The 27,979-nt window shown below is 41.0% G+C and overlaps 1 protein-coding gene across 1 annotated transcript in view; it reads left to right on the top strand.

The window, feature by feature from the left end:
* The window catches only part of BRCA2 (BRCA2 DNA repair associated), an 82,364-nt gene that overhangs the window by 21,196 nt on the left and 33,189 nt on the right, over window positions 1-27,979 (top strand). Inside the window, 11 exon segments of the mRNA XM_064269931.1 lie at window positions 565-676; window positions 1,994-2,040; window positions 2,362-2,473; window positions 3,267-4,361; window positions 5,977-10,950; window positions 13,459-13,554; window positions 16,027-16,096; window positions 21,708-22,141; window positions 22,600-22,781; window positions 24,498-24,685; window positions 27,411-27,581. Of these exon segments, the coding sequence (XP_064126001.1) occupies window positions 565-676; window positions 1,994-2,040; window positions 2,362-2,473; window positions 3,267-4,361; window positions 5,977-10,950; window positions 13,459-13,554; window positions 16,027-16,096; window positions 21,708-22,141; window positions 22,600-22,781; window positions 24,498-24,685; window positions 27,411-27,581 (7,481 nt within the window).

The following is a 27,979-nucleotide window of genomic DNA, read 5'->3' as shown; positions in this document are numbered from 1 at the left end:
GTGGAGACTTGCGTGTTCTCTGATGCTGCTCAGGTTTCTGTGGTGCTTCCGGAATAAGATAAACCAGGAAGAAAGGCCTGGTCAGCCAACAAAAATGCTCTGGATCACACCAGTCTAATCTTGTTTTGCGTGGGGTCGCCATGAGTCAAGGCCACCTTGGTGGCAGCTGACACCAGTATTCTACTTTGCCCTGAGGTTTACAGAGGTGTACCTAGCTTACTGCCTCACACTGGCACTCAGTAAATGACAAGTGAAAGAAATGAGCGAGTGAAAAAACATTGTCCATCCGTGTATTTCCACGAAATAAAATTGGACACCCTTGTTGTTGTTGATTGCTGTCAAGTTCATTCCAAGTCAGGGACCCCGTGAGTGCAGAGTGGAGCTGCTGCATAGGGTTTTCAAGAGCAGGCCCTTTCGGAAGCAGATAACTAAAGAAAACGAAAGCCTAAAAAGTAAGCGACTTGCAAAATTCAGTGATTATTTGGAAGAGAACAGAAACGACTCCCTTATTCTTGGGTACATGTTAGAAGTATGTATGTATTTAATAAACTATTTTATTTCCAGGGTCAGACACCAAAACGTATTTCTGAGAGTCTAGGAGCTGAGGTGGACCCAGATATGTCTTGGTCAAGTTCTTTAGCCACACCACCGACTCTTAGTTCTACTGTGCTAATAGGTAATACTAGCAAACGTGTGTATCGTGTAAAAAAAGGTAGATGTTGTTGACATCTCTAGTACTTCTAAAAGTGCTTTTAAAAGGAAAGTATAAAAATAAAATATTAGATGATACTGTTTTGATAAATATGTCATTTTGATAAATGAATCATTGAGGGTACACTGGATAAACCATAAGTACCTGAAGTAGTGCTCTGTGGGAGCCCAGCGCTGCGTTTTAGTGCTGTGTCTGTGACCTAGAAGAGCTTTACACCCATTTACCTACACATGAGCATTTAAGAACCAATATTTGGTGTGAAAATGTGAATTTTTTACAAATCATTTTTATACGTAGGCATTAAAGTACAATGTCAAATAAGCTTTCTCTCTCTCTACTTAAATCCGTTCTACAGTTCTGTGTTAACAGTGGTACTAAACTGAAATCTTCAGTTTTATAATTGAAATGGTATAATCATGAGATTATCTGAAATGTTCGTTTTGTAAAACTTCTGTTTTCCTTGTATGTGTATATATGTGTCTGTATTTATGTATATATGGGTTGTACTCAGAGCTTGAGTTTAATTTATACCCAAACCAGGACTTAATTTATTATTATTATTTTGTTTATTTTAGCAAACATACATACCATTTTGATTCCTCTCTTACTGGGAGGAAGATAGCGTTCTTCTTTTGTGGTTCATATGAAATAATCTGGGTAGAAGCATTTTGAAGAGTAAGACGTGTTTAACATATGATGTGCCTTTAGACAGCATTGTTGTCTAAACAGCTTCAAGCTTTAGTGTTTATGTCTTGACCACACAACTCCATCTGCTTCTTCAAAGTCGTTATGAACAGTACTGCCATAAAGTCCAGATCACCAGGCTATAGTTCTTATTGCCTTATGAGTGGCACCAAGGAAGTGAGTACTGCTCATTCCTGTGTTGACTGACCTTTCTAATTGCTGTAATCAGGTCAATTTATTTTGTTTCACGTGTGTCATTTAATCCAGTAGCGTGTGTGCTTTTTGATGTCTGACCAAAAAATACATACTTGCTCATGCCATTTAGTGAAAGTTTTTGCATTGACTTTAGTGTGTAATATGTAATACCCGTGACCAAATAACCCATCGCTGTCGAGTTGATTCTGATACACAGCCACCCTATAGGACAGGGTAGAGCTGTGCCACAGGATTTCCAAGAAGTGGCTGCTGGATTTGAACTGCCGACCTTTTGGTTAGCAGCCAAGCTCTTAGCCACTGCGCCCCCAGGGCTCCAGTGTGTAATACAGTACAGGTAAATGTGTGATACAGGTAAATGGAATTTTTTTTTTTTTTTTACAGTCAGAGATGAGGAAGCACCTGAAACTGTATTTCCTGATGATTCTGCTGTAAGTAAATATGACAAATTGGTTTTTCTATTGAAATTGCCTAGAATTTTAGATGGCCTTGATAAATTATTCATCTTGCATTTTTCACTTCCTACTTTATGTTTTGTCTAAGGCTTTGAGAGTCTGTAAACCTGCTTCTGTATGTGATTGTCTTTGACTTCGCATGAAACTTGCTTATCTCTCTAAGAGTAAGTTGCACGTGTGTGTATGTATGTATATGTGTATATATATAAGTGTGTGCACCTTGACATCCTTGTATATATTTTAAATTGCTATACTGTGAGTTTGTGTACTATTGATTTTAAAATATAACTTTTGCAGATTTCGAAAAACCATTTTTCCAACCATAATAAAAGTCTGAAGAAAAATGACCAGTTTATCCCTTCTGTGCCAGACAGTGAAAATGAAAACCAAGGAGAAGTGATAAGTCGTGGTGAGTCCCTGTGCTTAGCTGAAGGGCTGCTTTTAATAGACATCATTTAACTGTTGCCCCTTTTTTCTTGATTACCAAACTGGTGTTTCTGTCTCAAGGCCTTGAGGCTAGGAACTAACTTGATTTGGATGAAAATGTTCAACCATCATACTAAGACAGTGCTATTTAGATGCTGTTGTGACAGAAAAACAAAACCCATTACTCAAAGCCTTCAGAAATGAAGAGAGTAAGACTTACAATTAGCAAAATGAGAAGGCCTGATTTTCTCATTAAAAAATAAATACGAATATAGATACACCACAGGTCTTACTAGCCAGGTCATGGGAACACTGCGTTTTTCTTTGTATGTGTCTGCCTAAATGTGCAGGACTGGATGTCTGTGGATTTGTGTGTGTGCACTGTCATATATACACACACTTATTTCTGTGTGTGTGTGTACGTGTGCAAAATCAGATTTTATTCTCAGTTGTTGAGGTCCACAAAATGGATTTGAAACATTTGGTTTGATGGGTCTTAGAAAATTAAATTGTATATGAAGTAAGGTAAGGTGAGTTTTAACTTTGTAGAGCTGGAAGAGAAAGACTCTTAGGGACTGGAGCCTGAATAAAAGACGCTGGGTACTTTAAAATCGGTCTTTACCAAAAACATGGGAAGGGTGGTTAAAGAAATGATAGTTAGCACTCAGAATAACCTTTTCAATGCTAAGTTAAGTGCAGTTTTAGCATGTACTTCTTCTGGGAGACTAGTATTAATGTTATGGTTCTGTTTCTTCTCACTGTGCTTCTGTTTTCAGTTTCAGCAGAATTGGGGAACTTCCTTGGTGAAGTGAATAGCTGTGAAGACCATCCTGAAGGGGGAGCGCCAAGTGCTCTAGAAGAAGAAGGACATGAAACAGTTGCACATATTTCTGAAGAAGATAGTTTTTCACTGTGTGTTAGTAAATATAAAACAGGAAATCTACAAAAAGTAAAGACTGACAAGACTAGGAAAAAATATTTCAATAAAACAAAAGCTGGTGAATGTGAGGAAGCTAAAAAACTGGAAGAAAGTAGACATTTGTTTGCGTTTGAAATGGAACCAAATGACAGTGACCCATTAGGTTCCAGTGCACCAGGTGAAGAGCCCACTGGGAATATCGGCCACACGGTGTCCAAGGAGCTTGTAGCATCTTCAGCCTCTGAGTGGCCTCAGCTAACCCTCTCTGGCCTAAATGGAACTCAGATGGAGAGAATACCCCTACTACCTACTTCTTGTGACCAAAATAATTCGGAAAAAGACCTAATAGGCACAGAGGAAGAATGTGCCAACTTCACTACTTCAGAAAATTCTTTGTCACGCATTTCACGTTTACCAAAAACAGAGAAGCTACTGAATGAGGAAAGAGTGGTAAATAAGAGCGAGGAAGAGCAGAGTCCTTTATCTCATAAAGACTCCATTCTTGCAGTAAAGCAAACAGCATCCGGAACTTCTCCGGTAGCTTCTCTGTCTCAGGGTATCACAAAGTCTATTTTCAAGATAAGAGAATCACCTGATGTGGCTTTTGGTGTGGTTTTCTCAGATAATATGACTGATTCAAACTTAAAAGAAAAACCTGAAGCCCCTGAAAGTGGATTGGAAATAGGTGCTAATTGCTCCCAGAGATGGGGTTCCTTATGTCCAAGTTTAGTTGGTAATGGAAGCTGCCCAGTCACCACCAAACATGCTTCTGTAACTTTGAAGAATGCTGGTTTAATATCCACTTTGAAAAAGAAAACAAAAAAGTTTATTTATTCTGTAAATGATAAAGCATCTTATCCAGGGGAAAAAATGCAGAAAGATCAAGAATCTGAACCAACTCACTGTTCAGCCCAATTTGAAGCACCGCTTACGTTCCTAAATAGTGGTTCAGGTACCTCTTTTCATTGTGAATAATGCGTATAGTTTCATGATGGTGATGACAAGGTCTCTTTTCTGAATATGTGAAATTCTTTACTCTTTTTTTTTTTTTTTAACATACAGCCAGCTCTCCTTTGGTAGTTTAGATTTGTTTTTGTTTTTAATTCGATTGTCTTGTAGTCAATCTCGGGTAGCGTCCACATGCGTTATTGTTTAGGCCTTTAGTTACCGTATCCAAAATCAGTTTTTTTAAACTCATTGGATTAGTTTGCTGCATATGCGTCAAAGGCTTGGCTGCTAAATTTCTGCTTTAACTTTTTTTTGATTGTGGTAAAATGTAAGTAAAAAATTTGCCATTTTAACTACTTTCTGCTATAAATGTTTATTAATATATGGTAGCAAACTGGGCAACTCTAAAAATGTTGTGTTATATACTGTGTATTAGCTCTGAAGCATGTGAAAAAAGAGGGAAAAAAAGGTAATTGGTAGCAAATTTAAAGTAAGGCAGTCCTAAAATAAAGTAGCAATTTTTTCTTGCGTAGTGAAGTACTTAGAGATTGCTTGAAGTTATCACAGTGTTTCTGGGTGCCCAGAGTGTGCACAGTGAAACTCATTTTTTATTTTAGCAACTCTTTGCTTATCAAGGAGCCCTGGATGCACAATGGTTAAGCACTTAGCTGCTAAATGAAAGGTCGGTGGTTCAAACCCACCCAGCAGCTCCATGGGAGAAAGACCTGGTGATCTGCTCCTGTAAAGATGACAGCCTGAGAAACCCTACGGGGCAGTTCTGCTCTGTCCCCTGGGGTCACCAGGGGTCAGAATCGACTCCATGGGTACCTAACAACAGCAACAGCGTTGGCTTCTCAGTAGCTAAACTGAATTTTTTTTTTTTTTAAGGAGTTTTTTCTTCTTCCTAGAAGCTTTAAGAAGCTTTAGTGGCTGATAATTGCCTAGTGGACAGTAAGGCTGGTAGGACTGGAGTAGAGAGAAGCTGTTGTAGGTTTGGATTAATTTCCAGAGAAAAATGTTTGCTGCTTTAGATATCAGAGTTAAAGCCAAAGAAATAGTTAATATGTAGTAATGGTCACTGACTGAGAATTTTGAATTGCTCAGTAGAAAATTCAGAGGATTGAGAAAATTAACTTACCAGAACAATTTAACCCATTTGGCTTTTGTAAGTGAGATTAGGTCATCTTTCAGGCCCTTTACATGTAGAGCCTGTTTTTAAAAATTGGCATTTGTTCTTTTTCGTATGAAAGCCGGAATAATTAACTAAAGGAAATGGCTATTTTTCTCATTCTTTTCCTTTGCCTCACTTACTTGTGAACTTATTTTCTGATAAAAGCCACTTGTTGAGTTTTGTATGTGGTGGCTAGCTACTTCCTTGAGCTATGTGCTAGTTTTGATTGAACTGATGCACATTGTAAAAAAAAAAATACTGGTTGCTATGTATCTTCAGCGGGAAAATACGATTACAAAATAGAGAGTATTTAGAATTCTTTAAATCAGTGACATTCACTTACTGCTTTTCATATAATTCTCATTTTAGATACTACCTTCTTAGTGAAAAATATTTAGTGAATGTATTGATGATGCTTAAATTTTATTTTTTCACTTTGTGTCTTTAGGTTTATTGCATTCTTCCGTCAAAAAAAATAGTTCACAGAATGATACTGAAGGACCAACTTTGTCTTTAACCAGCTCTTTCAAGACAATTCTGAGAAAAAGTTCCAATAATGAAAGCAGTTGTAATAATAAAGTAATATCTCAGGATCTGGATTATAAAGCAACGGAAGTTAATACAGAAGAACCGCTGTCCCCTGTAACCACAGGACCTGACTGTCCGTCGTGCCTACAGGAAAGCCATGGTGATGGTGATCCCACAGGCCAGAGAGCTTCAGATGTAAAAAGAAAGGTCTTGGCTGCAGCACATCGCCCGGCAGTACGACATTCAGAAGTTGAACTTAGTGGTGTTCACTTTCAACTGCAGAAAAGCTTTTTATATGACCATCATAATGCCAGCAGTCTTGGTTTAACTCCTCGGTCCAAGGATCCTCTATCAAACTCAGTTGTGATTTCTAGAGATAAAGAATCATATAAAATGTCAGAGGAACTGAAACATAAGAATCGTGAAGCCACTTTTGAATTAACCAAAAATATTCCCCTGGAAAAAAATCAAGAAATGTTTGTCTTGAATGAAAATTCTAAAAAAGCTGAGTTGTCACCCCCTGAAAAATACATGAAAGTAGCCTCACATTTTGTGAAGGTACAATTTAACCAAAATATAGATGTCACAGTAATCTCAAAAGAGCAAGAAGAAACTGCTTTAATTTCAAAAATAACTATAGATCCAAACTCCAAAGAACTTTTCCCAGAGAATGAGGATAATTGTGTCTTTCAAATGACAAATAAAAGGAATACGGCTATTTTAGAAGATATAAAGGGACTTCCCAAGGCAAGCTTCGGCTGTGTGAAAGAGCCCGTTCTCAAGAGCCCCACCATGGTAGTGTATTCAGACATAGGTGATGAACGGGCAGCCCAACTACTGCTTACAGAAGGTGATGACTCATCAGATGTAGTCCGTGATCTTACAGAGGAGAACAGAAATCGTGAAAAGCAGCATCTAAAAATGACTCTAAGTCAACATGTAAAGTCAGACGTCTCCTTGGAGGTAGACAGGAAATCAAGCAGAAATAACAGTTACGTGGGAAGACGAGCAGGACTCTTAGATCCAGTTTCAAATTACAGCTTTGGAGGTGGCTTCAGAACAGCTTCTGATAAAGAGATAAAACTCTCTGAACACAACATTAAGAAAAGCAAAGCGCTCTTCAAAGATATTGAAGACCAGTATCCTGAAAGTTTAGCTTGTGTTGAAATTGTAAATCCCTTATCATTAGATGATCAAAAGAAACTGAACAGACCTCATGCACTAGATTGGCAGACGCTGAAAACCGCATCTGGGGACGAGTGGAACAGTGTGTTTGTCTCTGACAATAGAAGTGGTCGCACAGCGCCTCAGATTTTATCTTTAAAACAAGATTTTAATTCAAACCATAATTTAACACCTAGCCAAAAGGCAGAAATCACAGAACTTTCTACTATTTTGGAAGAATCAGGAAGTCAGTTTGAATTTACACAGTTCAGAAAACCAAGCCGCATATTAGAGAATAATACATGTGAGAGGTCTGAAAACCAGATAACTGTCTTGAATAACTCTTCTGAGGGTTGGAAAGATGTTGCTCGTGGCGTCACAACTAATGCCCCACCTACCAGCCAGGTGGATAACAGCAAGAAATGGGACGGTGCGGTTGGAGATAAGCAGAAGGTTGCTGGCCTGCTGAAAAGTAACAGTGATGAAAGTGCTTCTGGCTGTTTAACACATAAAAATAAAGAGAAATTTACAGGCTTTTGTTCTGCACTTGGCACAAAGATCAGTGTTTCTGGTGAAGCTCTGCAGAGTGCTCTGAAGCTGTTCAGGGATATTGAGGACGTTCGTGAAGACGCTTCTGCGGAAGTAGATCGCGGAGGATCCTCTCGGAGTCAGTGTGCTTCTGTCGTCTCCGTGTCTGAGTTAAAAAACTTCAACAGTGATGAAAATTTGAGTGAGAAACATAGTAAATGCCACGTTATATTACAAAATAATATTGACATAACTACTGGCATGTTCGTTGAGTGGAATACTGACAGTTGTAAGAGAAACACAGATGAAGAAGACAAATGTACTGGTACCAGTAGAAATGCTTGCAACTTAGGAGAATCCAATGGCAATGAGTCAAGTAGAAATGATACCGTTTGTATTTATGAAGATGAAAATGCCTTGCCATGTATGACTGATCAGCACGACGTGTATCTAGAAGTACCTAGGCAGTTTATAAAGGAGGGAAACAATGAAATTAAAGAAGGTGTATCAGATTTAACTTGTTTGGAGGTTGTGAAAGCTGAAGAAACATTTCATGTTGATAGTTCAGATAAACAGTCAGCTTCTAATAAAATGGGGCAAAATGTGAAAAATTTTGACATATGTGATTTACCCATTCAGGCTGCAAATAGGAAAAATATCAGAGTCTCCAAAGAGTCACTAAATAAAGTTGTAAGTTTATTTGATAAAAAGTATGCAGAAGAAGAATTGAGTAACTTTTCAGATTCTCTGAGCTCTGAATTGCTTTCTGACCTAAATAACAAAATGGACAGTTCAAGTAATGAGGAAAGAAATACGGTTAAAAATAAAATATGGGAAGGAAGTAACCCAGTTGGTACTGAAAATAAATTACTGACTGTCCACCGACAACCCAAATGTGAAATTGAAAAGACCAGAGAACCCACCATGTTGGGTTTTCATACAGCTAGTGGGAAAAAAGTAAAAATTGCAAAGCAATCTTTGGACAAAGTGAAAAATCTCTTCGATGAAAACGAGCAAGATAACAGTAGTGAAGTCTTCAGTTTTCCACATCAAGGGGCAAAGACTGTAAAGGAGATAGAGGAGTGTAAAGAAGGGCTTGAATTAGCATGTAAGACAGTCGAGACAACTACTTTCTCGAAGTCTGAAGACATGGTGAATTCTCTAGGCGATAATAAGAGAGGCGTTTTTTCCGATGAGACCATGGAGCTCGTGAATGATCATTTATGTAGCCACACTGAAAATCTCAAAACGTCAAGTAGTGTTTCTTCGGAAGTTGAAGTACATGAAAATGTAGAAAAGGAAACAGCGAAAAGTCCTACGACTTGTTTCCGAAACCGCTCAACCTGTTCAGCCAGTGAAAATACAGCTTTAGCGTTTTACACAGGACGTGGCAGGCAGATTTCTGTGAGTCAGACGTCACTATCTGAAGCAAAGAAATGGGTTAGAGAAGGAGAATTGGAGGATCAGCCAGGAAAAATAAATGCTGCCAAGGTTGCTTGTTTAAAAGAACACCCTCAGGGTTGTGTAGGAAACCCCTCATATGGAAATAGTTCAGATAGCATCATAACAGAAAATGACAAAAACCATCTCTCTGAAAAACAAGATCTAAGTTACTTAAGTAACAACTGTTTACACAATTCTGATTTGTGTCATTCAGATGAGGTACATAATGAATCAGGGTATCTCTCAAAAAATAAGATGGACAATGGTGGTATTGAGCGAGTGGTGAAGAATGTTAAAGACAGAAAAAGTACTAGTGTTTCCGAAGTAACGTCTACGGTAAGAAAAGCAAACACAAACCCACAAACTGGAAATGAAGATATTTGTGCTCAGAAACTTGTGACTGGCACTTCACCATGCAAAAATGAAAACGTAGCCACTGAATTCATTATATCTGATTTAAATAATTTTGAGGTTGGACCACCTGTATTCAGTACAGCAAGTGGTAAAATAGTATCTGTTTCACGTGAAACAATAAAAAGAGTGAGTGAGATATTTGCAGACAGCTCCAGTAAGGTCGTTCAGCAAAACACTGAGAGTAAATCAGACGCTGATAAAACGAAACCTGTGGCAGATTGCTCTGCAGAATTAGATGGTCCAGAAGGTGATGCTTTTCCTAACCCTCTAGGTGGCGAGGAGTGCAGCATGCATTCACGTGAGGCTCTTGATGACATTCATAGTGCACAAATTTTACCACATAACCAGAGTATGTCTGAATTGGACAAAGTTTGTGAAATACGGCCTTGTCAGGTTAACTTGAAAACTTCTGACGTATGTAAATTGAACACGGGGATGCTTCCCAAGTCTCTCTCTTCTACAAATGCTTGTGGGATTTTTAGCACAGCAAGTGGGAAATCTGTACAGGTGTCAGATGCTTCATTACAAAAGACAAGACAGGTGTTTTCTGAGATTGAAGAGAGTACCAAGTATCTCTTTTCCAAACTATCCTTTAAAAGTAATGAAGATTCAAACAAGTTCACCAAAGAAAAAAATACTGTGATACATACCAAAAACAAATTGCTACCACCCCAGGAAGGCTTTTCGTCTAGTGTGAACTTGTCTGCCTCCTCTGGATTTAGTACAGCAAGTGGAAAACAGGTTTTAATTTCTGAAAGTGCCTTACACAAAGCTAAAGAAATGTTAGAGGAATTTGATAGAATCACGACTGAATGTAGTCATCATTTACCTACGTCTAGACAAGACGTATCAAAAACACCTCCTCCCATTGGTAAGAGAATCCCAAAACACCCTGTAAATGCCAAAATGGAAAAAACCTACTATAAAGAATTTCGGTTCTCAAATAACTCTAACGTTGAAAATGGTTCTTCAGAAACCGACCACCCTATCAAAGCTTCTCCGCATCTCTGTCAGTCTAAGCAAGAGGTATCACTAGTTGAGAATGTTCATCTTTTGGCAAAAGAGCAAACTTTGCCTAGAAATATAAAAATGGAAATTAGTAAAATCAAAACTTTTTCTAATCTTCCTGTGAAAACAAACATGGAAGTTTGTTCTACTTACTCCAAAGATCCAGAAAACCGTTTTGAAACAGAAGCAGTAGAGATTGCCAGAGCTTTTATGGAAGACGGCGAGCTGACAGATTCTGAACCGCCGAGTCATGCCAAACATCCTCAACTTACCTGCCCAAAAAGTGAGGAACCGGCTGTAAGAATTGGGAAAAGAAGAAATGCGCTTGTCTCAGCAGGTAAGTTCCTACTTTTTCCTTTTGATTTGCAAATTAGTAAGAACTGAGGACCTTAATGGTCCTGGCATGCTAGCTTGTAGTTACAGAAAGAAAGACCTAATGATCTACTTTTGAAAATTAGGTGATGAAAACCCTGTGGATCACAACAGAATATTGTCCATTAGAGTGCTAGAAGATGAGCCCCCTAGGTTGTAGGACACTCAGAATACACAGTGGCCGTCAAGTCAGCTCTGACAACATGGCAACCCTGTGTACAACAGAACCATGTACCCAGTCCTGGGCCATCTGCATGATGATTGGTTTGTTTGGGTCCATTGTGCCACCATTGTGTTAGTCCATCTCATTGAGGGTTTCCCTTGTTTTCACTGGCTCTCTTCTCTACCAAACATGATGTCCTTTGCTAGTGATTGGTCTTTCTCAATGACCAAAGTAAGCAAGTCAAAGTCTTGCCATCCTTGCTTCTGAGGAGCATTCCAGTTAAGAAAATCCTTAAATAACTAGCTCCTTCTAAAAAGTTACAGATTCATAGAATATTTGAGTTATCAGAAGTCTCTTGGCCAGTCCCTTCAAGTTACAGTGGAAGAAACTGGGTCCATTCTGTTTGTTCCTCCGCTTGGTGCCTTTTGCCTTTAAGTCATCCTGGTAGATAACAGTTTTACTTAATCAAATGCTATCCAGGTCCATACATAAGGTTGCTATGAGTCGGAACCGACTCGACAGCACCTAACGACAAACAACATCCAGACCAAAGAACAAATCTGTCTTGGAAGAAGTACAGCCAGAATACTCCTTAGAAGCGAGAATGGTGAGACTTTGTCTCACTTTGGACATGTTATCAGGAGGGACCAGTGCCTGGAGAAGGACATCATGCTTGGGAAAGCAGAGGTGAGCAAAAAAGAGGAATACCCTCAATGAGTTGGATTGGCACAGTGGCTGCAACAGTGGGCTCAAACGTAACAACAATTACAAGAATGGTGTAGGACTCAGAAGGATTTTGCTCTGTTGTTCATGGAGTCAGAACCAACTCAACAGCACCTAACGATATCTAGGTCACATTCTATGCCGAATTTCCTTTATAAGCAAAGTAGCAAGTTTATAATACTTAAAACTATTTTCTGTTGTCTAGTGAAAACATTGAAATGCAGAAGTGACTTCATCTTCTGCCTGGAAAAAAATACCCTAAATATTCTCAAAGACATCTTTAATTTTCTTCACTTCCGGTATATGTAAAACCTGTTGCCGTCAAGTAGATTTCCACTCGTACTGACCCTATAGAACACAGTAGATCTGCCCCATAGGGTTTCTGAGGCTGTAATCTTTATAAAGCAGATTAGGTAAGCAGCCAAGCGGTTAACCATTGTACCACCAGGGTTTCTTCTGTTATATGTAAGCATGTAGCTTAATCAGCTTTTGGTTATTTGAGCATTATAGGTCTCTGTTAAGCAGCAGAATCCCTTCATAAAGAACAAAGACTTGATAAAGCCTTGCGTGGACATTTTTACTTACTAAGTCTGACAGATACATTCCCTGTAATATAGCATCAGAAAGCAGAGCACCTGTTGTCCCATACTGTCTCAGCACGACATGAACATTTGTAGTTTGAATTATGGCTCAGTTTTTTTCTCTTAGACTTTTAAAATCAGAAGTGTTTGTTTCATTAATATTTTTACTTAATTTGGTAATTTTAAAAACCTGTTCTCCTACTCATTGACTCTAGCTCAAGGGCCTATGTAGTAGTTCCCCTTGAATTTAATGCCAAAAAACATTCTTTGAAGAAATGTTGTTTTTCTTTATTTCCAGTAAGCCTAGAGTTATACCTTCATCACCAGTTTATTAAAAAGTCGCTTATCTGTTGTATCTGGTAACATGTGTTTAGCTCTAAAACGAAAAAACGCCAGTTGCCATCAAGTTGATTCAGACTCATGGCTACTCCACATGTATCTGAGTAGAACTGTACTGCATACGGTTTTCAGCAGCTGAGTCTTTGGAAATAGATTGCCAGGCCTTTCTTCCAAGGAGCCTCTGGTGGACTCAAATCGCCAGTCTTTGAGTTCTCAGCCAGGCACTAACCATTTATGCCACCCAGGGACTCCCTGTTTATCCCTAGGCCCTATTAGATAAATATTTAAAACGGTGAAAAAGTAAAAGATGTTAAATTGATATTTAAAAATGGATTTTCTCTTTTGAATTAAAACAGTCACTATTTAAATTGTAATTATTATGTATTTTTTACTTGCGTGTTTTTTACTTTAATCATAAGATAGTACTTTAGTTACTACCTGAAAGGTCGGCAGTTCCAACTCATCCAAAGACGCCTTGGAAGAGAGGCCTGGCAATCCGCTTCGGAAAGATCACAGCCGTGAAAGTTCTACAGAGCACAGTTCTGCTCTACACAGATGGGGTCACCATGAGTTACAATCAACTCAACAGTAACTAACAACAACTGACTTTTGAAAAATAAAATTGATATTATTTGCTCTAAAAACATGTATGGAAATTTCTTTTTAGGAGAACCCCCAATCAAAAGAAGCTTGTTAAATGAATTTGACAGGATAGTAGAAAATCAAGAAAAATCCTTACAAGCTTCAAAAAGCACTCCAGATGGTAAAATTTGCTTTTTATTCTTACCTTTTCCTCCTGTGTAGGTAATACACATGATATCCAGAAAGTTACCTCTTTCATTTCTTTTGGGTATTTATGTAATTGGGAAATAATTTATACTCTAGTTTAATCGTTAAGCTTACATCTTGCCTTGTTTCTTAAATGAGCTTTTCCTTCATAATGCCTGGTAGGGTGCAGAGGGTCTCCATAAATAAGAAGTGTGAAGTGATTATAAAATGATGGCATTTTTGGATTTTTTTTTTTTTAAGCTAGAAGAATTCAGTGAAAACCTGTTGTAGTAAAAGCTCAGGTTTCAGAGCCCAGTCAGGCTTCGACCCCACCATCCACCAGGATCACTGTTTTCCTCCAGTAGGTCACACAGTGGTCTCCGTGGTGCCAGACCCAGCAGACGTTTCTCAGCCCTCGTTTGACTCCACGTTCTAGCAACATTTGCTTACTCTTCTTCAGACCACCGCACTCTCTTGCTTCTCTTCTTGTATCACTGGCTTCTCCTCTCATTCTTTGCTGGCTCTTCCTTACTCTTTCCTTATTCTAAACATCGGAGAGCCCTAGGGCTCTGTCCTTAGCTCTTGTATCCCCTAATCCAGGGACCAGCAAAGTTAACATCCACAGCCCTAGCCTGTCCCCAGAACTCCAGACTTACTTGTCCATTTTCCTGCTCGATACACCTCTGTTTGGATGGAGTTCTTATCCACATCTCACAGTTAAAATGCCCAGTGCCGAACTGATTCCATTCCGTTCCCAAACCTACTCCTGCTGTTGTCTTTCTCTTCTCAGTAAGGAGCAGTGCCATTCAGCCAGGCGATCACGTCAAAACCTTGATGTCATCTTTTACTCTTGTTTTCCTCACAACCCACATCCAGTCCATCACCAAGTCCTGCAGGTTCTGACTTCAAAATGTAACCAGAATCTGGCCAATCCTTCTCACCTCCACCTCTGCCCCTTCAACTATGATAGCTTCTAAGTGATCTCCCTACTTTTGTCTTTGACCACCCACCTGCCAGGGCTACCTTTCAGCACAGCACAGAGCTGTCCTTCTGACACAAAAGTCAGTCATGTCACTTGGCTGCTTAAAGCGCCCCATGGCCCCTATCTCATTTACACTGAAATCCAAAGTTCTTACCATGGACTGAAAAAAAAAAAAAACACAAACCCACTGCCGTCGAGTCAATTCTGGCTCATAGCGACCCTATAGGACAGAGTAGAACTGCCCCGTAGAGTTTCCAGGGAGCGCCTGGCGGATTTGAACTGCCGACCTTTTGCTTAGCAGCCGTAGCACTTAACCGCTACGCCACCAGTGTTTGAAAAGAAATGAAATGTGTATAAGTATTGCTCACTATTTCTCGAGTTTGGATGAGAAGAGTTCAGATAGTGAGGGATAATTGTATTAAACTATAGAGGCTTAGCTCTGAAACACAAAGGAGTAAATCCCACAGGGAATCAGCATTTTGGGGTTCTCTAACACATCTCTCAATTAATGATAGAGATTTGGAAGTTATCTTAAAGGTGGAATGGGTGGTGGGAACATTGGGTTAATGTGAACAGTGGTGGAATATTTTGAAAAAGGATAGCCATAGTGGTGGCACCACATGGAAAACGTAATCAGCGTCCTAAAACGTAAATGTGGAAGTCGTGTTGGCAAGCGTTTTGGTGTGTATATTTACACCACAATATTTAATAAAAAAAAAAAAAAAAAGAATGGATTGAATGTGCAGAAAGCTGCCCGTACTTCTGTTTTTCTTTTCTTCCTTCTGACTTAGCGGCTCTGAAACCTTTCTAACAATGAAACTGCTAAGGAAAGTTTAAGAATTCTTTGCGATTGTTCTTGTCCTTAGAACATGTATTATTATGGGTTTACAGAGTACTGTGTTCAGATGTCACCAGAAGTAATTCTTCTGTGTGTTGTTACCAACTTAATAATTAGATTACATTCGTTTCCATTTTTAATTTTAGGATTTGCTTTTTTTTTTTTTAATTTTGCATTTGAATGTGTAAAGCATTTACATAGTTCACTCAGAACTCTGGAATGGCGTGCTTGGAGAAGTCTTGTTTCTATTTCCTGTCCTCTCCATACTCTGTACTGTTTACCACTTCTCCATTTCTTGCTCACTGTAGGTAACCATTTTTAATAGTTTTCAGTTTATCTTTCTGGGCTAAATTTATGCTGATTTTATCTGTGTTTATTTTGTTTTTGTTTTTTGTATTTATGCTGTTTTTTTTGTACATTTGCACTTCAGTTAATTTGGTGTATAGTTTTTATCAGATTGTGAATCCAAGATTTCTTTTGTTCGCTATTCACTGAGCATCCATTAGATGCATTGAAAATTTAAAAGTCTATAACTGCCTCAAATCTTCTGTGTAAATATTTGCAATAACGTGTAATAAACTTGACATAGGAAATAAAATCCCCCATTAGAGTTTCAATAATATATAATGCAAAATGTTTTTTTCTAGGCACAATAAAAGATAGAAGATTATTTATGCATCGTATTTCCTTAACACCAATTAGCTGTGCACCAATTTGGTAAGCCATCTTTAATTTTTTCTTTTAATTCTAATGATATAATGAGGTAGGGATAGTCTTTTTAATAAATATTTTTTAAAATAAAGTCCACCTTATGTCACTAACATGGAGTAAAAAAGTCTTGAAAAGATGGACCAGGATTCAAAACTCCTGTACGTATGCGTCAAGCCCTGGTGGCACAGTGGCTAAGAGCTGTGGTGAGCTACGGCTGCTAACCAAAAGGTGGCCAGTTCAAATCCACCAGCCGCTCCCTGGAGACGCTATGGGACAGTTCTGCGCTGTCCTATAGGGTCACTATGATTCAGAATACACTCGACGGCAACAAGTTTGGTTTTGGTATATATATATGCATGCAAAAGCTGGACAATGAATAAGGAAGACTGAAGAAGAATTAATGCCTTTGTATTACGGCGTTGGTGAAGAATATTGACTATACCACGGACTGGCAGAAGAACAAACAAGTCTGTCTTGAAAGAAGTACAGCCAGAGTGCTCCTTGAAGGTGAGGATGGGGGAACTTCATCTCACATACTTCAGACATTTTCTCAGTAGGGACCAGTCCCTGGAGAAGGACATCATGCTTGGTCAGGTAGAGGGTCAGTGAAAAAGAGGAAGACCCTCAACCAGAGGGACTGACACAGTGGCTGCAACAATGGGCTCAGGCATAACAATTATGAGGATGGCACAGGACTGGGCATTGTTTCGTCCTGTTGTACACAGGCTCACTGTGGGTTGGAACTGACTCAATGGCACTTAACAACATACTTCTGTTAGTGCTTGATGGTACGATTTGTATCATCTCTCTTTTTTTTTTTTTTAATTTCGTGACTAGACAGATTTTATTCCAGTTTTTTGGATGAGATACAGAGATTGAGAGAGATTAAGGAAATTAATTACTCAAAATCAATTAGCAAAAAGGTGGCAGATATTGAAAATAATCCTTTTATCTCTCTTCCCTCTCAAAACCCCCTAAGATTAAGACTTATATATATGTATATAAAACCCCTAGGACAAAGGTCAGAAGAAACAAACAACAACAAAATTTTGGAAGCCAGAAAGCAGAGGGATGACTTGGCAAGCCTAAAAAAGCTTTAGAGTCAGCAGAGAGGCCACTCAGCTTCCCCTGAGGGCCCAAGAAAGACTCAGAGAGTGGCTGCGACATGTACTTCTGAAGATAAGTTAGAAAATAGGAAGATAAGTCGACAGTTTAGGAAGCATCTAGCATCTCTGTCCCTCCCTACAGCAGGCAGGTAGTTATCCCTCTTCCCCCAGAAGACCAGAAGTTTGTTCTCTGGAGAAGACCAGTTGGAGGGATTCTGAATTTGAGGTGAAGGGGGGCACTAGGCACAGTTGAGGGAAAGGTCCTGAAAACAGACTAAGTAAAAGTTTACATACCAAGTAGCCCTCTTCCACCCTGGCTCCCAAATGCTGGCAGCCAGCCCTCTGGGCAGGATACTGGAAGATTTTTCTCTCGGGAATGTGACCAGCCCAACAGAAAAGACCTAAAAATATTGACAGTTGGAGATACGCCAATGAAACAGCGTAGCCAGATCACCAGACAGTGAAGCCAGCAGCTGACAAGGCCTGCCAGCACACAAGCTTCCAGTCAGCTCTTTACTGCTTCACTGTTAAATATGAACCATCTGCCATCACTAGCCACTGGAAGAAAGCTGCTGTGAAAGATGGTAACTAAAATACAAAAACCACAGCAGACAAAAGGGGAGTGAGGGGATATAGAGGAAATAGGCCATGCAAGTAGGAGAAGACAAATTCCCAAAAAAAAAAAAACAGTATTCTAAGATAAAATACTACAGCTTTGAAATAAGAGGAAGTTGTAAAGAGCTCTAAGAAATTAAAAATAGATTAATTCAGTAGAAGAGAAGATAAAAGTCATGAAAGCTCCGAGAATGTAGAACAAAAAGAGAAAAAAAGTTGAGGAAAAAGGAATGAAAAGATCGGTCAGTCCTGTGGGTCTGGATACCTGAAAATTCAGAGTTTGTGAAAGAAGGAAAAGAGAAATGAAAAACGAGAAATTTTCAAAGAACATATTTAAGAAATTTTACCGCTGCTAAAGGGCATGACGTTCCTTGATTAAGAAGGTCCATTGAGCAAATTGGCTGCAAGAGATCTATTTAAAATATTAAAAAGTAAAGATGTTGCCCTGAGGACTAAGGTGCGCCTGTCCCAACCCATGGAGCTCTCAGTCGGCTCATGTACATGGAAAAGCTGGACAGTGAGTAAGGAAGACCGAAGAAGAATCGATGCCTTTGAATTGTGGTGTTGGCAAAGAATATCGAATATACCATTGACTGCCAAAGGAACAAACAAGTCTGTCTTCGAAGAAGCACACCCAGAATGCTCCTCAGAAGCAAGGATGGCGAGACTACATCTCACATAGTTTGGACATGTCAGGAGGGACCAGTGCCTGGAGAAGGACATCATGCTTGGTAAAGTAGAGGGTCAGGGAAAAAGAGGAAGACCCTCAAGGAGTTGGAGGGACCAGTGCCTGGAGAAGGACATCATGCTTGGTAAAGTAGAGGGTCAGGGAAAAAGAGGAAGACCCTCAAGGAGTTGGAGGGACCAGTGCCTGGAGAAGGACATCATGCTTGGTAAAGTAGAGGGTCAGGGAAAAAGAGGAAGACCCTCAGGGAGATGGAGGGACCAGTGCCTGGAGAAGGACATCATGCTTGGTAAAGTAGAGGGTCAGGGAAAAAGAGGAAGGCCCTCAAGGAGTTGGAGGGACCAGTGCCTGGAGAAGGACATCATGCTTGGTAAAGTAGAGGGTCAGGGAAAAAGAGGAAGACCCTCAGGGAGATGGATTGACACAGTGGCTGCAAAAACAGTTTCAAGCGTAACAAGAATTGTGAAGATGGTGCAGGACCCGGCAGTGTTTCTTTCCTTTGTGCATGGGGTCGCTATGAGTCAGAACTGACTTGATGGTACCACAATTAGGCGCATCAGTGTGGAATTTTAGAACGCCAAGGACAAAGAGGAACCTCAGATTTTCTAGAGGAAAAGAAAAGCAGGTTTCTAATAAAGTTTTGAGAGCCCTAATAGTATATGTCGGAAACCCAGGTGGCATAGTGGTTAAGCGCTACAGCTGTTAACCAAGAGGTTGGCAGTTCAGATCCGCCAGGCGCTCCTTGGAAACTCTGTGGGGCGGTTCTACTCTGTCCTATAGGGTCGCTATGAGTCGGAATCGACTCGACGGCAGTGGGTTTATTTTTGGGGGTTTTAATGGTGTGTATCCTTTCATCATCAACAATGGAAGCTAGAAGAGTGTAGATGCTGTAATATATATTATATCTGCCTTCAAAATTCTGAGAGAATAATTTCCAAGCTAGAATTCTGTCACTGGCCAAAATGTCAATTAAGTGTGAGGGTAGACATTTTTCGGGTGTAAAATACCGGAAGATTTCTCTCCCACGCTCTGTCTCGGAAAGCTAACCAACATAAGTACATAAATCAAGGAGGAGGAAGACGTGGGACTTAAACAAGAAGTCACACAGGAGAGGCCCAGGGAGTCGTCAGGTGACCACAGCTAGGTGGCTAGGCTGGAGAGGTAGCTAGACGGCTTTGGAACAGGAGACCAGAGGGCCCTGGGACAGTTTTTGCCAACAAGGTGAAATTAAGCATACCTCATAATAAGAAACATTCTTGGTAAAGATGATGAATTGAACATAACACTCATCTACTTTCACTGCCTTCCAAAATTTTACCAAAACAAAGTGAAGGACAGGGGAAGCAGGAGAGGAGCTAAATTTCTGAAAGCATGCAAGCGAAAACTGAACTGGTAATGGAGGAAGTGGAGCCGTTTTACACTGAAGAAACCTCAGAAGTCCAGGAGTCAGTGATTTCAGAAATCTTCAGAATTGGATGTTGGAGAGGGAGGGAGCCATGATAAGGAAGGAGGAAATATGTTGAAGAAACAATCAATTCCTCTCCTTCACTTGGTGAAATTGGTCCCCTCTACGGAAAGACTAGAGTCTTATTCTCCAGAGAGGGTACAAACGAGGGTCTGTTCACCGGGAACACAGTAGGTACAGTTGAGGCCGGAAGTGATGTTCTGAAAGCAGACGGAACAAGTTAACGGAATGTTGAGGGCTCCCCAGAAGACTCTGCCCCCGCTCAGCTCCTAGAGTGCCGGCGGCTGAATTTTCACTGCTAGAAGTTCCCAGTTAACCAGTCAACAAAGTAGCTTACCATCAGCAAATTCTACCTATGTACCAGGAGCTTCCAAGAGCATTTTGGCCCCCAGCTCTCAGGATTGTAGAAACACGCGATTACCAGACATCAGAAAAAAAATAAATAACCTTGGAAGATGCATTATTCCAGGAGAAGAGAAGTATAAGTACACGTAAGCACATACTCCGTATGCTTTACGCAAATTTGGCACACCCAGCTTCAGGTCGTGTGCGTGTGTTGTAATGGAGATGCTAAATGTTGACGGAGTTGGGAAGATGGCCAGTAGCGAGAGGACCTGTGTGTCTGCGCAGTGAGGTGTCGACAAAGAGCTACACCCCCATTTCTGTGAGATGGTATATCCGTAGAAAAAGTCCAGAAGAACCAGTTACAGGGATGTCACTTAGAGATAATGGATGAAGTATCAATAAAAACATCTGAAAATGCTGAAAATCTTTTCTATCTGGCAATGCTTTTAAAACCCAAAGATTTGGTTTAAGTTATTTTAATGTTACCTTTTCAGAAATAACTGTGGCATCGTTTTAAAAAGTTAATGAACAGTATTTCCAGAATGCAGTTTTCAGCAGGATACAAATACACATGCTTTGAGTGTAGAAAGCTAGGAGATGTTTTTGGTTTGTTTTCATGTATTTTTCGCAAAAACAGGTTGTAATATTAAGAAGGAAGTAAATGCTTAGTTACTTATATGTGTATTACCCTAATTTACGTATTAAATGGGAAAAGTTTTAGGCACTGAACAAATATTTATGAAGCACCTGCTCTAACTCCGTGATACATCCTGTGCTGATGAATACAAAGATAAATAAGTCAGATTGTTGGTAGGGAGCCAGGCATGAAAACAAGAATTATAATGTAACAGAACATAGACACAAAACGGTGATGTGAGAATGCAGAACACCTGGCTTCAGGGAGAGGTAAGGCTGGGGACAATGTCCTAAGGTAGGTAGGGCTTTCCAGCCAAGTGGAAGGAGCACTGTAAAAAGGTATGAAGAGGTGGAGGAGAGATGAATAAGTGAAGTAGTGGGGTTCCTGCGGAGACTGAACTCTTAGGCGGGGTCCCCAGTACAGATGAAGGTGTTGCTTGTAGAAGAGAGGACGGATGAGTGCTTCTCTGGGAAAGGAGGTAAGAAGCCTGGTAGAAGTAGGGGGGCCGGATGCAGCACCCACACTGCACAGACTCTCGTCTATTACGGGAGAAGATGGTAGAGCTGAGAGGAGGGGTGTGAGGACGTAGAAAAGCCTGCGGTGGCTTGGAACGGCAACCGTGACGAATGCAAAAGCCTTAGCAGAACAGGACTGCCATGTAGCATTTGAGGGTGTGCGAAAAAATCCGTGTCTCTAAACTTGTATATGTGTCCACTTACTGGTGAAAAGTCAAACTCTAAATATAATTTTTCTCCCCATTTCAGCACAACTGAAAAATGGCAAGAAATACAGAATCTGAGTGTTACCGCGCCTGGTCAGGAATATCTATCCAGGTCCCATTTGTTTGAACACTTGGCTTTGGAAAAACCTTCGAGCAGTTTATCGGTTTCAGGACAGCCACGTTACAACGTTCCCGCCACGAGAACTGAAAAAGCGAAACACTCAGTTACTACAGGCAAACCGACCAAAGTCTTCGTTCCACCTTTTAAAACTAAATCACGTGCTCAAAGAAATGAACAGTGTGCTGCCGGGAATGTTAATTTGGAAGAAAACAAACAAACACAAAAAAGTGCCGTTAAGCTTGGCTCTGGTGATAGTGAAAATAACATTAATGAAGGTGGAATTCATCCATTTAGCAAAAGTAACTCCCATCAGGCAGCAGCTGCGACGTTGAGAGAGCGCGGGAAGGAACCACTAGGTACTGTATGAGAATTCATGCAGCGTGTTCCTGCCTTTGGCTTAGATATTTCTCTTATTAAATAATGTCCCCAGGTTTTCCCCTTTTTGTGATTAATAATTTCAAAACCTTTTTAATGCTTCAGAGTTTTCTAAGTCCAAAGAATAGGTTAAATTGTTTTTTTTTGTTTTCTTTTCAAAAATAACTTCTTGTTGAACATAAGTATTGCGCGTGCAATCTGGGACTGCTAGACTAGAATATATTTTTTATCAGGCTACTAATTTTCTTCCAAGTTTGAGATAAAAATAATTGATATATTCTTTATACAACTTTACAAGTTGGGAAACTTTTTTCATGCTTGAAGATTTAAAAAGAGGAGAGGAATACTTTCTCTTTATTTAAAATATAAAACGGATGGGTTGTGCTTTTAAAATGTTATAGTCCATTTAATTGTTGCCTAATTATTTATTCTTTAATAGATTTAATTACAAATCTTCAGAATGCGAGAGATAGACAGGATACACGAATTAAAATGAAACAACGGCAGCGTGTTTGTCCACAACCAGGCAGTCTGTATCTCGCAAAAACGTCCACGGTGCCGAGACTGTCTCTGAAAATGGCAGTCGGAGGCCGGGCCCCCTCCACGTGCTCTCCTAAGCAGGTGTGCTTTTGTCCACAGTGCTTTATAGTTTTACAGCAAAGTATATTTTCTTTCATTGACTGGTATCTCCAGATTGTTTTATTCAAAGAATGAACGAGTGGATGCAGGAATGGATAATGAATCATGCTTCTAATCAATCTAAAGGACCCCTGGTGGCGCAGTGGTTAAACACTCAACTGCTGACCAAAAGGTGGGCAGTTCAAACCCATCAGCCACTCCACGGGAGAAAGACGTGGCATCTGTAAAGATTTACAGCCTAGGAAACCCTACAGGGCAGTTCTGCTCTGTCCTGTAGGGTCACTGTGAGTCAGAATCTACTCGCGACGGCAACTGATTGGATTTTTTGTGGTTAATCAGCCTAAGTGGGAGCCTCCCTCTCCTCGGCTTGCCTGCCTGTTCCTACCAAAGTCATCTGTGCTTCAAAATGAATGTTTCTCTTCCTGCATCAGTCTTACCATTTTGTTATTGCAAGGGCTCCCAGCTGGGTATTAGAGGGAAGTAGTCTGAGTGAATTTAAAATGAATAGCTCATAACCCTGAACTTTCTAAGAGCTATCTGCATTTTTAAAAGAGGGTTCTTGATTACTCACTACTCTCTAGGTAGAATTTTATGTAATAGAGGAATGAAATAATATTGGTAATATTAATAAACAAAAAAACCAAACCCATTCCCATCAAGTCGATTCCAACTAATAGCGGACCTAAAGGACAGAGTAGAACTGCCCCACAGGGTTTCCAAGGAGTGACTGGTGGATACGAACTGCTGACCCTTTGGTTAGCAGCCATATCCCTTAATCGCTGCACACCAGGGCTCCATGGTAATATTAATAAAAAAAATTAACATTTATTGAATATTTTCTGTATGCTAGGCATTCTTCCAAGCACCTCACGTGTGTTGGTTATATCTCACTTAATCCTCCCCACCACCTCAAAAGTAAGTCACCATTGTTTTACATGACATTTTACAAACAAGAGGACTGAAACACAGAGAGAGTTAATTAGTTTCCCTGAAGTCAGTTAAGTAGTGGATAGAAGAACCAGGACTCCAGAGCGAGGAGTCTGAGTTTAGACTCACCTCGTGCTCTGAACAAAGGAGCAGATGCTTTGGGGTTAGACGTGTGGGGGTGAAAGTTGTGTTTGAGTCGATTCCAACTCATAGCGACCCCATGTGACAGAGTAGAACTGCCCCATAGGGTTTCCTAGGCTGTCATCTTTACAGGAGCAGATCACCAGGTCTTCTCTCCTGCAGAGCTGCTGGGTGGGTTTGAACCGATGACCTTTCGGTTGTCAGCGAAGTACTTAACTGTTGTGCCACCTGGGTTCCTTGGGGTGAAAGTAAGCACTCCAAGGTCACATCCCAAAAATACTGCTAGCTTTCACTGCTCTTTCCTTTCTAAGCTTTTGAGCTTGAAAGGTCTCTTCCAGCATTACTGTGTTTTCTTATACACACAGTGACTTGCTGTGCAGGTCCAGCAGAGGCAGGTGCTCGAGGGAGTGAACAAGGTGCAGCAGACCCAGTGTGGGGAGCATTTCTGTTAGTCTTTACTTCTCATAGTAATTTTTTTATAGTGGATATTTTCATGTTTAGATCAGAAATGATTGGTAAATTCCGTTTGGCCTTGTTACACTTGAGTTTTTGTTTTATGAAATGTGTTTATTTTGTTTGGTTTTTGTTCTTCATTCCTTACCAGACCTCTGTGTTCTCTGTTTTGTGCAGCTATATATGTACGGTGTTCCTGAACATTGCATAAAAATTAACAGCAAGACTGCAGAGTCTTTCCGGTTTCACGCTCAGGATTATTTTGGAAAGGAGGCCTTGTGGGCTGGAAAGGGAATACAGTTGGCTGATGGTGGATGGCTCATACCCTCCAATGATGGAAAGGCTGGAAAAGAAGAATTTTATAGGTACTCTGTGCAAAAAAACTTTGCGTTAACTTTGATATATTCCACCATCCCTCTCTTCCCTCTTTTGTCGCTTTCCTTATCTCTTTTGAACTAAAATATTGACTAGAAATCACATTTTTATATACTGAATAATTTAAAATGCATTGTGGTTCAGGAGGCATTCCGTTGAAGCCATTCATAAGGTGAATTCTCTGTCTGGGATATAGTGAATTGAGTAGCGTTTTCCTAAATTGGGGCATCTTCATGAGAGCAGTGGCCCTGCAGGGCGGGCGGAGCTGCCCCATTGGGTTCCCAAGGCTGTCATCTTCATGAGAGCAGTGGCCCTACAGGGTGGGCGGAGCTGCCCCACTGGGTTTCCACGGCTGTCATCTTCATGAGAGCAGTGGCCCTACAGGGCGGGCGGAGCTGCCCCACTAGGTTTCCACGGCTGTCATCTTCATGAGAGCAGTGGCCCTACAGGGCGGGCGGACCTGCCCCACTAGGTTTCCACGGCTGTCATCTTCATGAGAGCAGTGGCCCTACAGGGCGGGCGGAGCTGCCCCATTGGGTTTCCACGGCTGTCATCTTCATGAGAGCAGTGGCCCTACAGGGCGGGCGGAGCTGCCCCATTGGGTTTCCACGGCTGCCATCTTCATGAGAGCAGTGGCCCTACAGGGTGGGCGGAGCTGCCCCATTGGGTTCCCAAGGCTGTCATCTTCATGAGAGCAGTGGCCCTACAGGGCGGGCAGAGCTGCCCCATTGGGTTTCCACGGCTGCCATCTTCATGAGCAGATCGCCTGGTCTTTCTTCTGCAGAGCCACTGGTGGGTTGGAGTGGCTGACTTTTTGATTAGCAGCTGAGTGCTTAACCACTGCACCACGAGGTCTCTTGACTATAACGTAGACACACTGAAAGCTAAACAGAAATCTTTTTAATACCAGATAACTAGAAAATTTCATGCCCTGAAATGTTAACTGTTTAGGAACTCCGTAGCCCCTTCCAATACTAATGGTTACACCAACATCATTTAAACTGTGCCATCAGGGACGCCCCATCTCATGCCGGCGGCAAGAGGTGAGAAACTTCTCTTCAGTGCCCTTTAAAAATTTCTCTGCATTTTTCCAAAACTTACAGTTTTGGGGAAGTGTGAGAACCTTTATTTTGTCCCGTTAAATTAGAGGTCTTTATATGTTTTTTGAGTATTTTAGAGCAGGAAAGTAACGTACACCTTGCACATGTCTCATGTAACAAACATCTGCTCTAAACTTTAGCAGAAAGAGTACGGTTTACGGGCTGTGTTGGGTGCTCTTACTCAAACAGACTGCGTAGTTCAGAGGTTAACAGCTACCACCCTATCATCAGGTGGGCGGCATTCACAGTTGAGTGTTGAAGCTGATCAGTTCTCACTGGTGGTTTTTTGGTTCAGCCAGCGGTGGTTTATTGAGCACCTGCTGCGGGCCGGGTCCTGCTCTGGAAGCAGGCAGTTGCTGTCCAGCTGAGCCCAACTCACAGCGACCTCGTGTTTACCAAGGTAGAACTGTGCTCTGTAGGCTTTTCAATGGTGGGTTTTTTAGAAGTAGATCACCAAGCCTTTCTTCCAAGATGCTTCTGGGTGGACTTGAACCTCCAGTCTTTTGATTAGCAGCTGAGAGTGGTAACTGTTTGTACCACGCAGGGACTGTTCTGGGTACTATGAATAACAAAATAAAGAAATCCCTGCCCTGATAAGTTGTGCCTTCTAGTGTAGGGTTGGGTGGGGGGTGGGGTTGGGTCCCTGGGGGGTACAAACAGTGAAAGAGCTCAGCTGCTAACTGAAAGGGTGTCAAGTCCACTCAGAGGTGCCTCTGAAGAAAGGCCTGGCTATCTAATTCCAAAAAATCAGCCATTAAAAGCCCTGCGGAGCACAGTTCTGCTTTGACACACATGCATAGGAACCAGCCCGAGGGCAGCTGGCTGGTTAGTGGGAAGAAGCAGAAAATAAACAAGTAACTTGTACAGCAGGCGATAAGTACCGTGAAGACAGAGCAAGCTGGAAAGGGGCTTGGAAGAGCTGGGTGAAGATAGGTGCAGTGTTAGAGTACGCAGTCAGGAAGTCTTCTGTGTGTAGGTGACATTGATCAGTGACCTGCAGGCGGTGGGCACGAGCGAGCACAGTACTGTCTGGGGAACCCCTGATGAATGGGAGATGCAGGGGGTGGGGGCAGCCGTAGAAGAGAGGGAAGCCAGCGCGTAAGCGTTCACCCACAGTGATGGAGAAGGCAGAGTGTGCAGGTACAGTGCTGGTGAGTGGGTCAAGGAAGCAAGCTGTCAAGTTGTTTTCTTCATGGGAGGAGTGGGAGTGGGGGAGGAAGGGGAGTCAGGGAATTGAGAAGAAAGGGAAGATATCAAGGAGAGCACCGGGACTAGGGAAGGGAATTCTTAGGTGTGATTTTCAAAAATTATCTCCTCAATTAAAAAAAAATCTAAGTTATAATTATTTTAAATTAAGGATCTCATTTTCCAGGAGACACATACATGAGTTGAAACCTGTGTGTTGATGTGACTATGTTAAGTGAATTGTGATGAGTGTGCCATTTTGGTACGTATCAAACCACTCTCTGAAATTATTTTATCACGTTTATCACATAGAAAGGTATTGCTGAATGATTTTGTACATTGTAGCGTTTTGTACAGAGCGTATTCACTGTCTGAGTTCAGTGTCATCTCGTGTGATTTGTTTTGTATTATTCTACCTTTATTTGTTCAGGGCTCTGTGTGACACCCCCGGTGTGGATCCAAAGCTCATTTCTAGAGATTGGGTCTACAATCACTATAGATGGATCCTATGGAAACTGGCTGCTATGGAGTTTTCTTTCCCTAAGGAATTTGCTAATAGATGTCTGACCCCAGAAAGGGTGCTTCTCCAGCTGAAATACAGGCAAGTGTCAAGCGTCCCGTGAGGAGCTCACACCCTGTGGGGTGCTTCTGTCTCCTGCACGGTCTGTGTCGGGTGCTACACAAGCAGCCGTCAGCGACAGCTCCCCCCATTCTACTGCTCGTGCTGGGTGGAGATCGTCTCTCTTCACCCCCATGCCCTGACTTAGAGAACATAGGTTCACGCACCCCTTGCTTCCGCCTTCCCTGCCCACTCTGGGCGTCTGAGAAGGATATGAATTACTAATTTGATCCTCTAGTCAAAGATTGTTAATAAAACATTCTTGCATTTTTCTTGTTTTTTAATATTTAATCCATATTTTAATAATATAAAACTTTGCTAACTGCCAAATTTTAGATTCTTTTCTGTCTCGGTATTTCTTTGATAAAGGAATTTAATTT

Source organism: Loxodonta africana, chromosome 17, assembly GCF_030014295.1.
Source record: "Loxodonta africana isolate mLoxAfr1 chromosome 17, mLoxAfr1.hap2, whole genome shotgun sequence".
In the NCBI taxonomy this organism is placed as follows: domain Eukaryota; kingdom Metazoa; phylum Chordata; class Mammalia; order Proboscidea; family Elephantidae; genus Loxodonta; species Loxodonta africana.
This window is presented reverse-complemented; position numbering and strand designations above follow the sequence as displayed.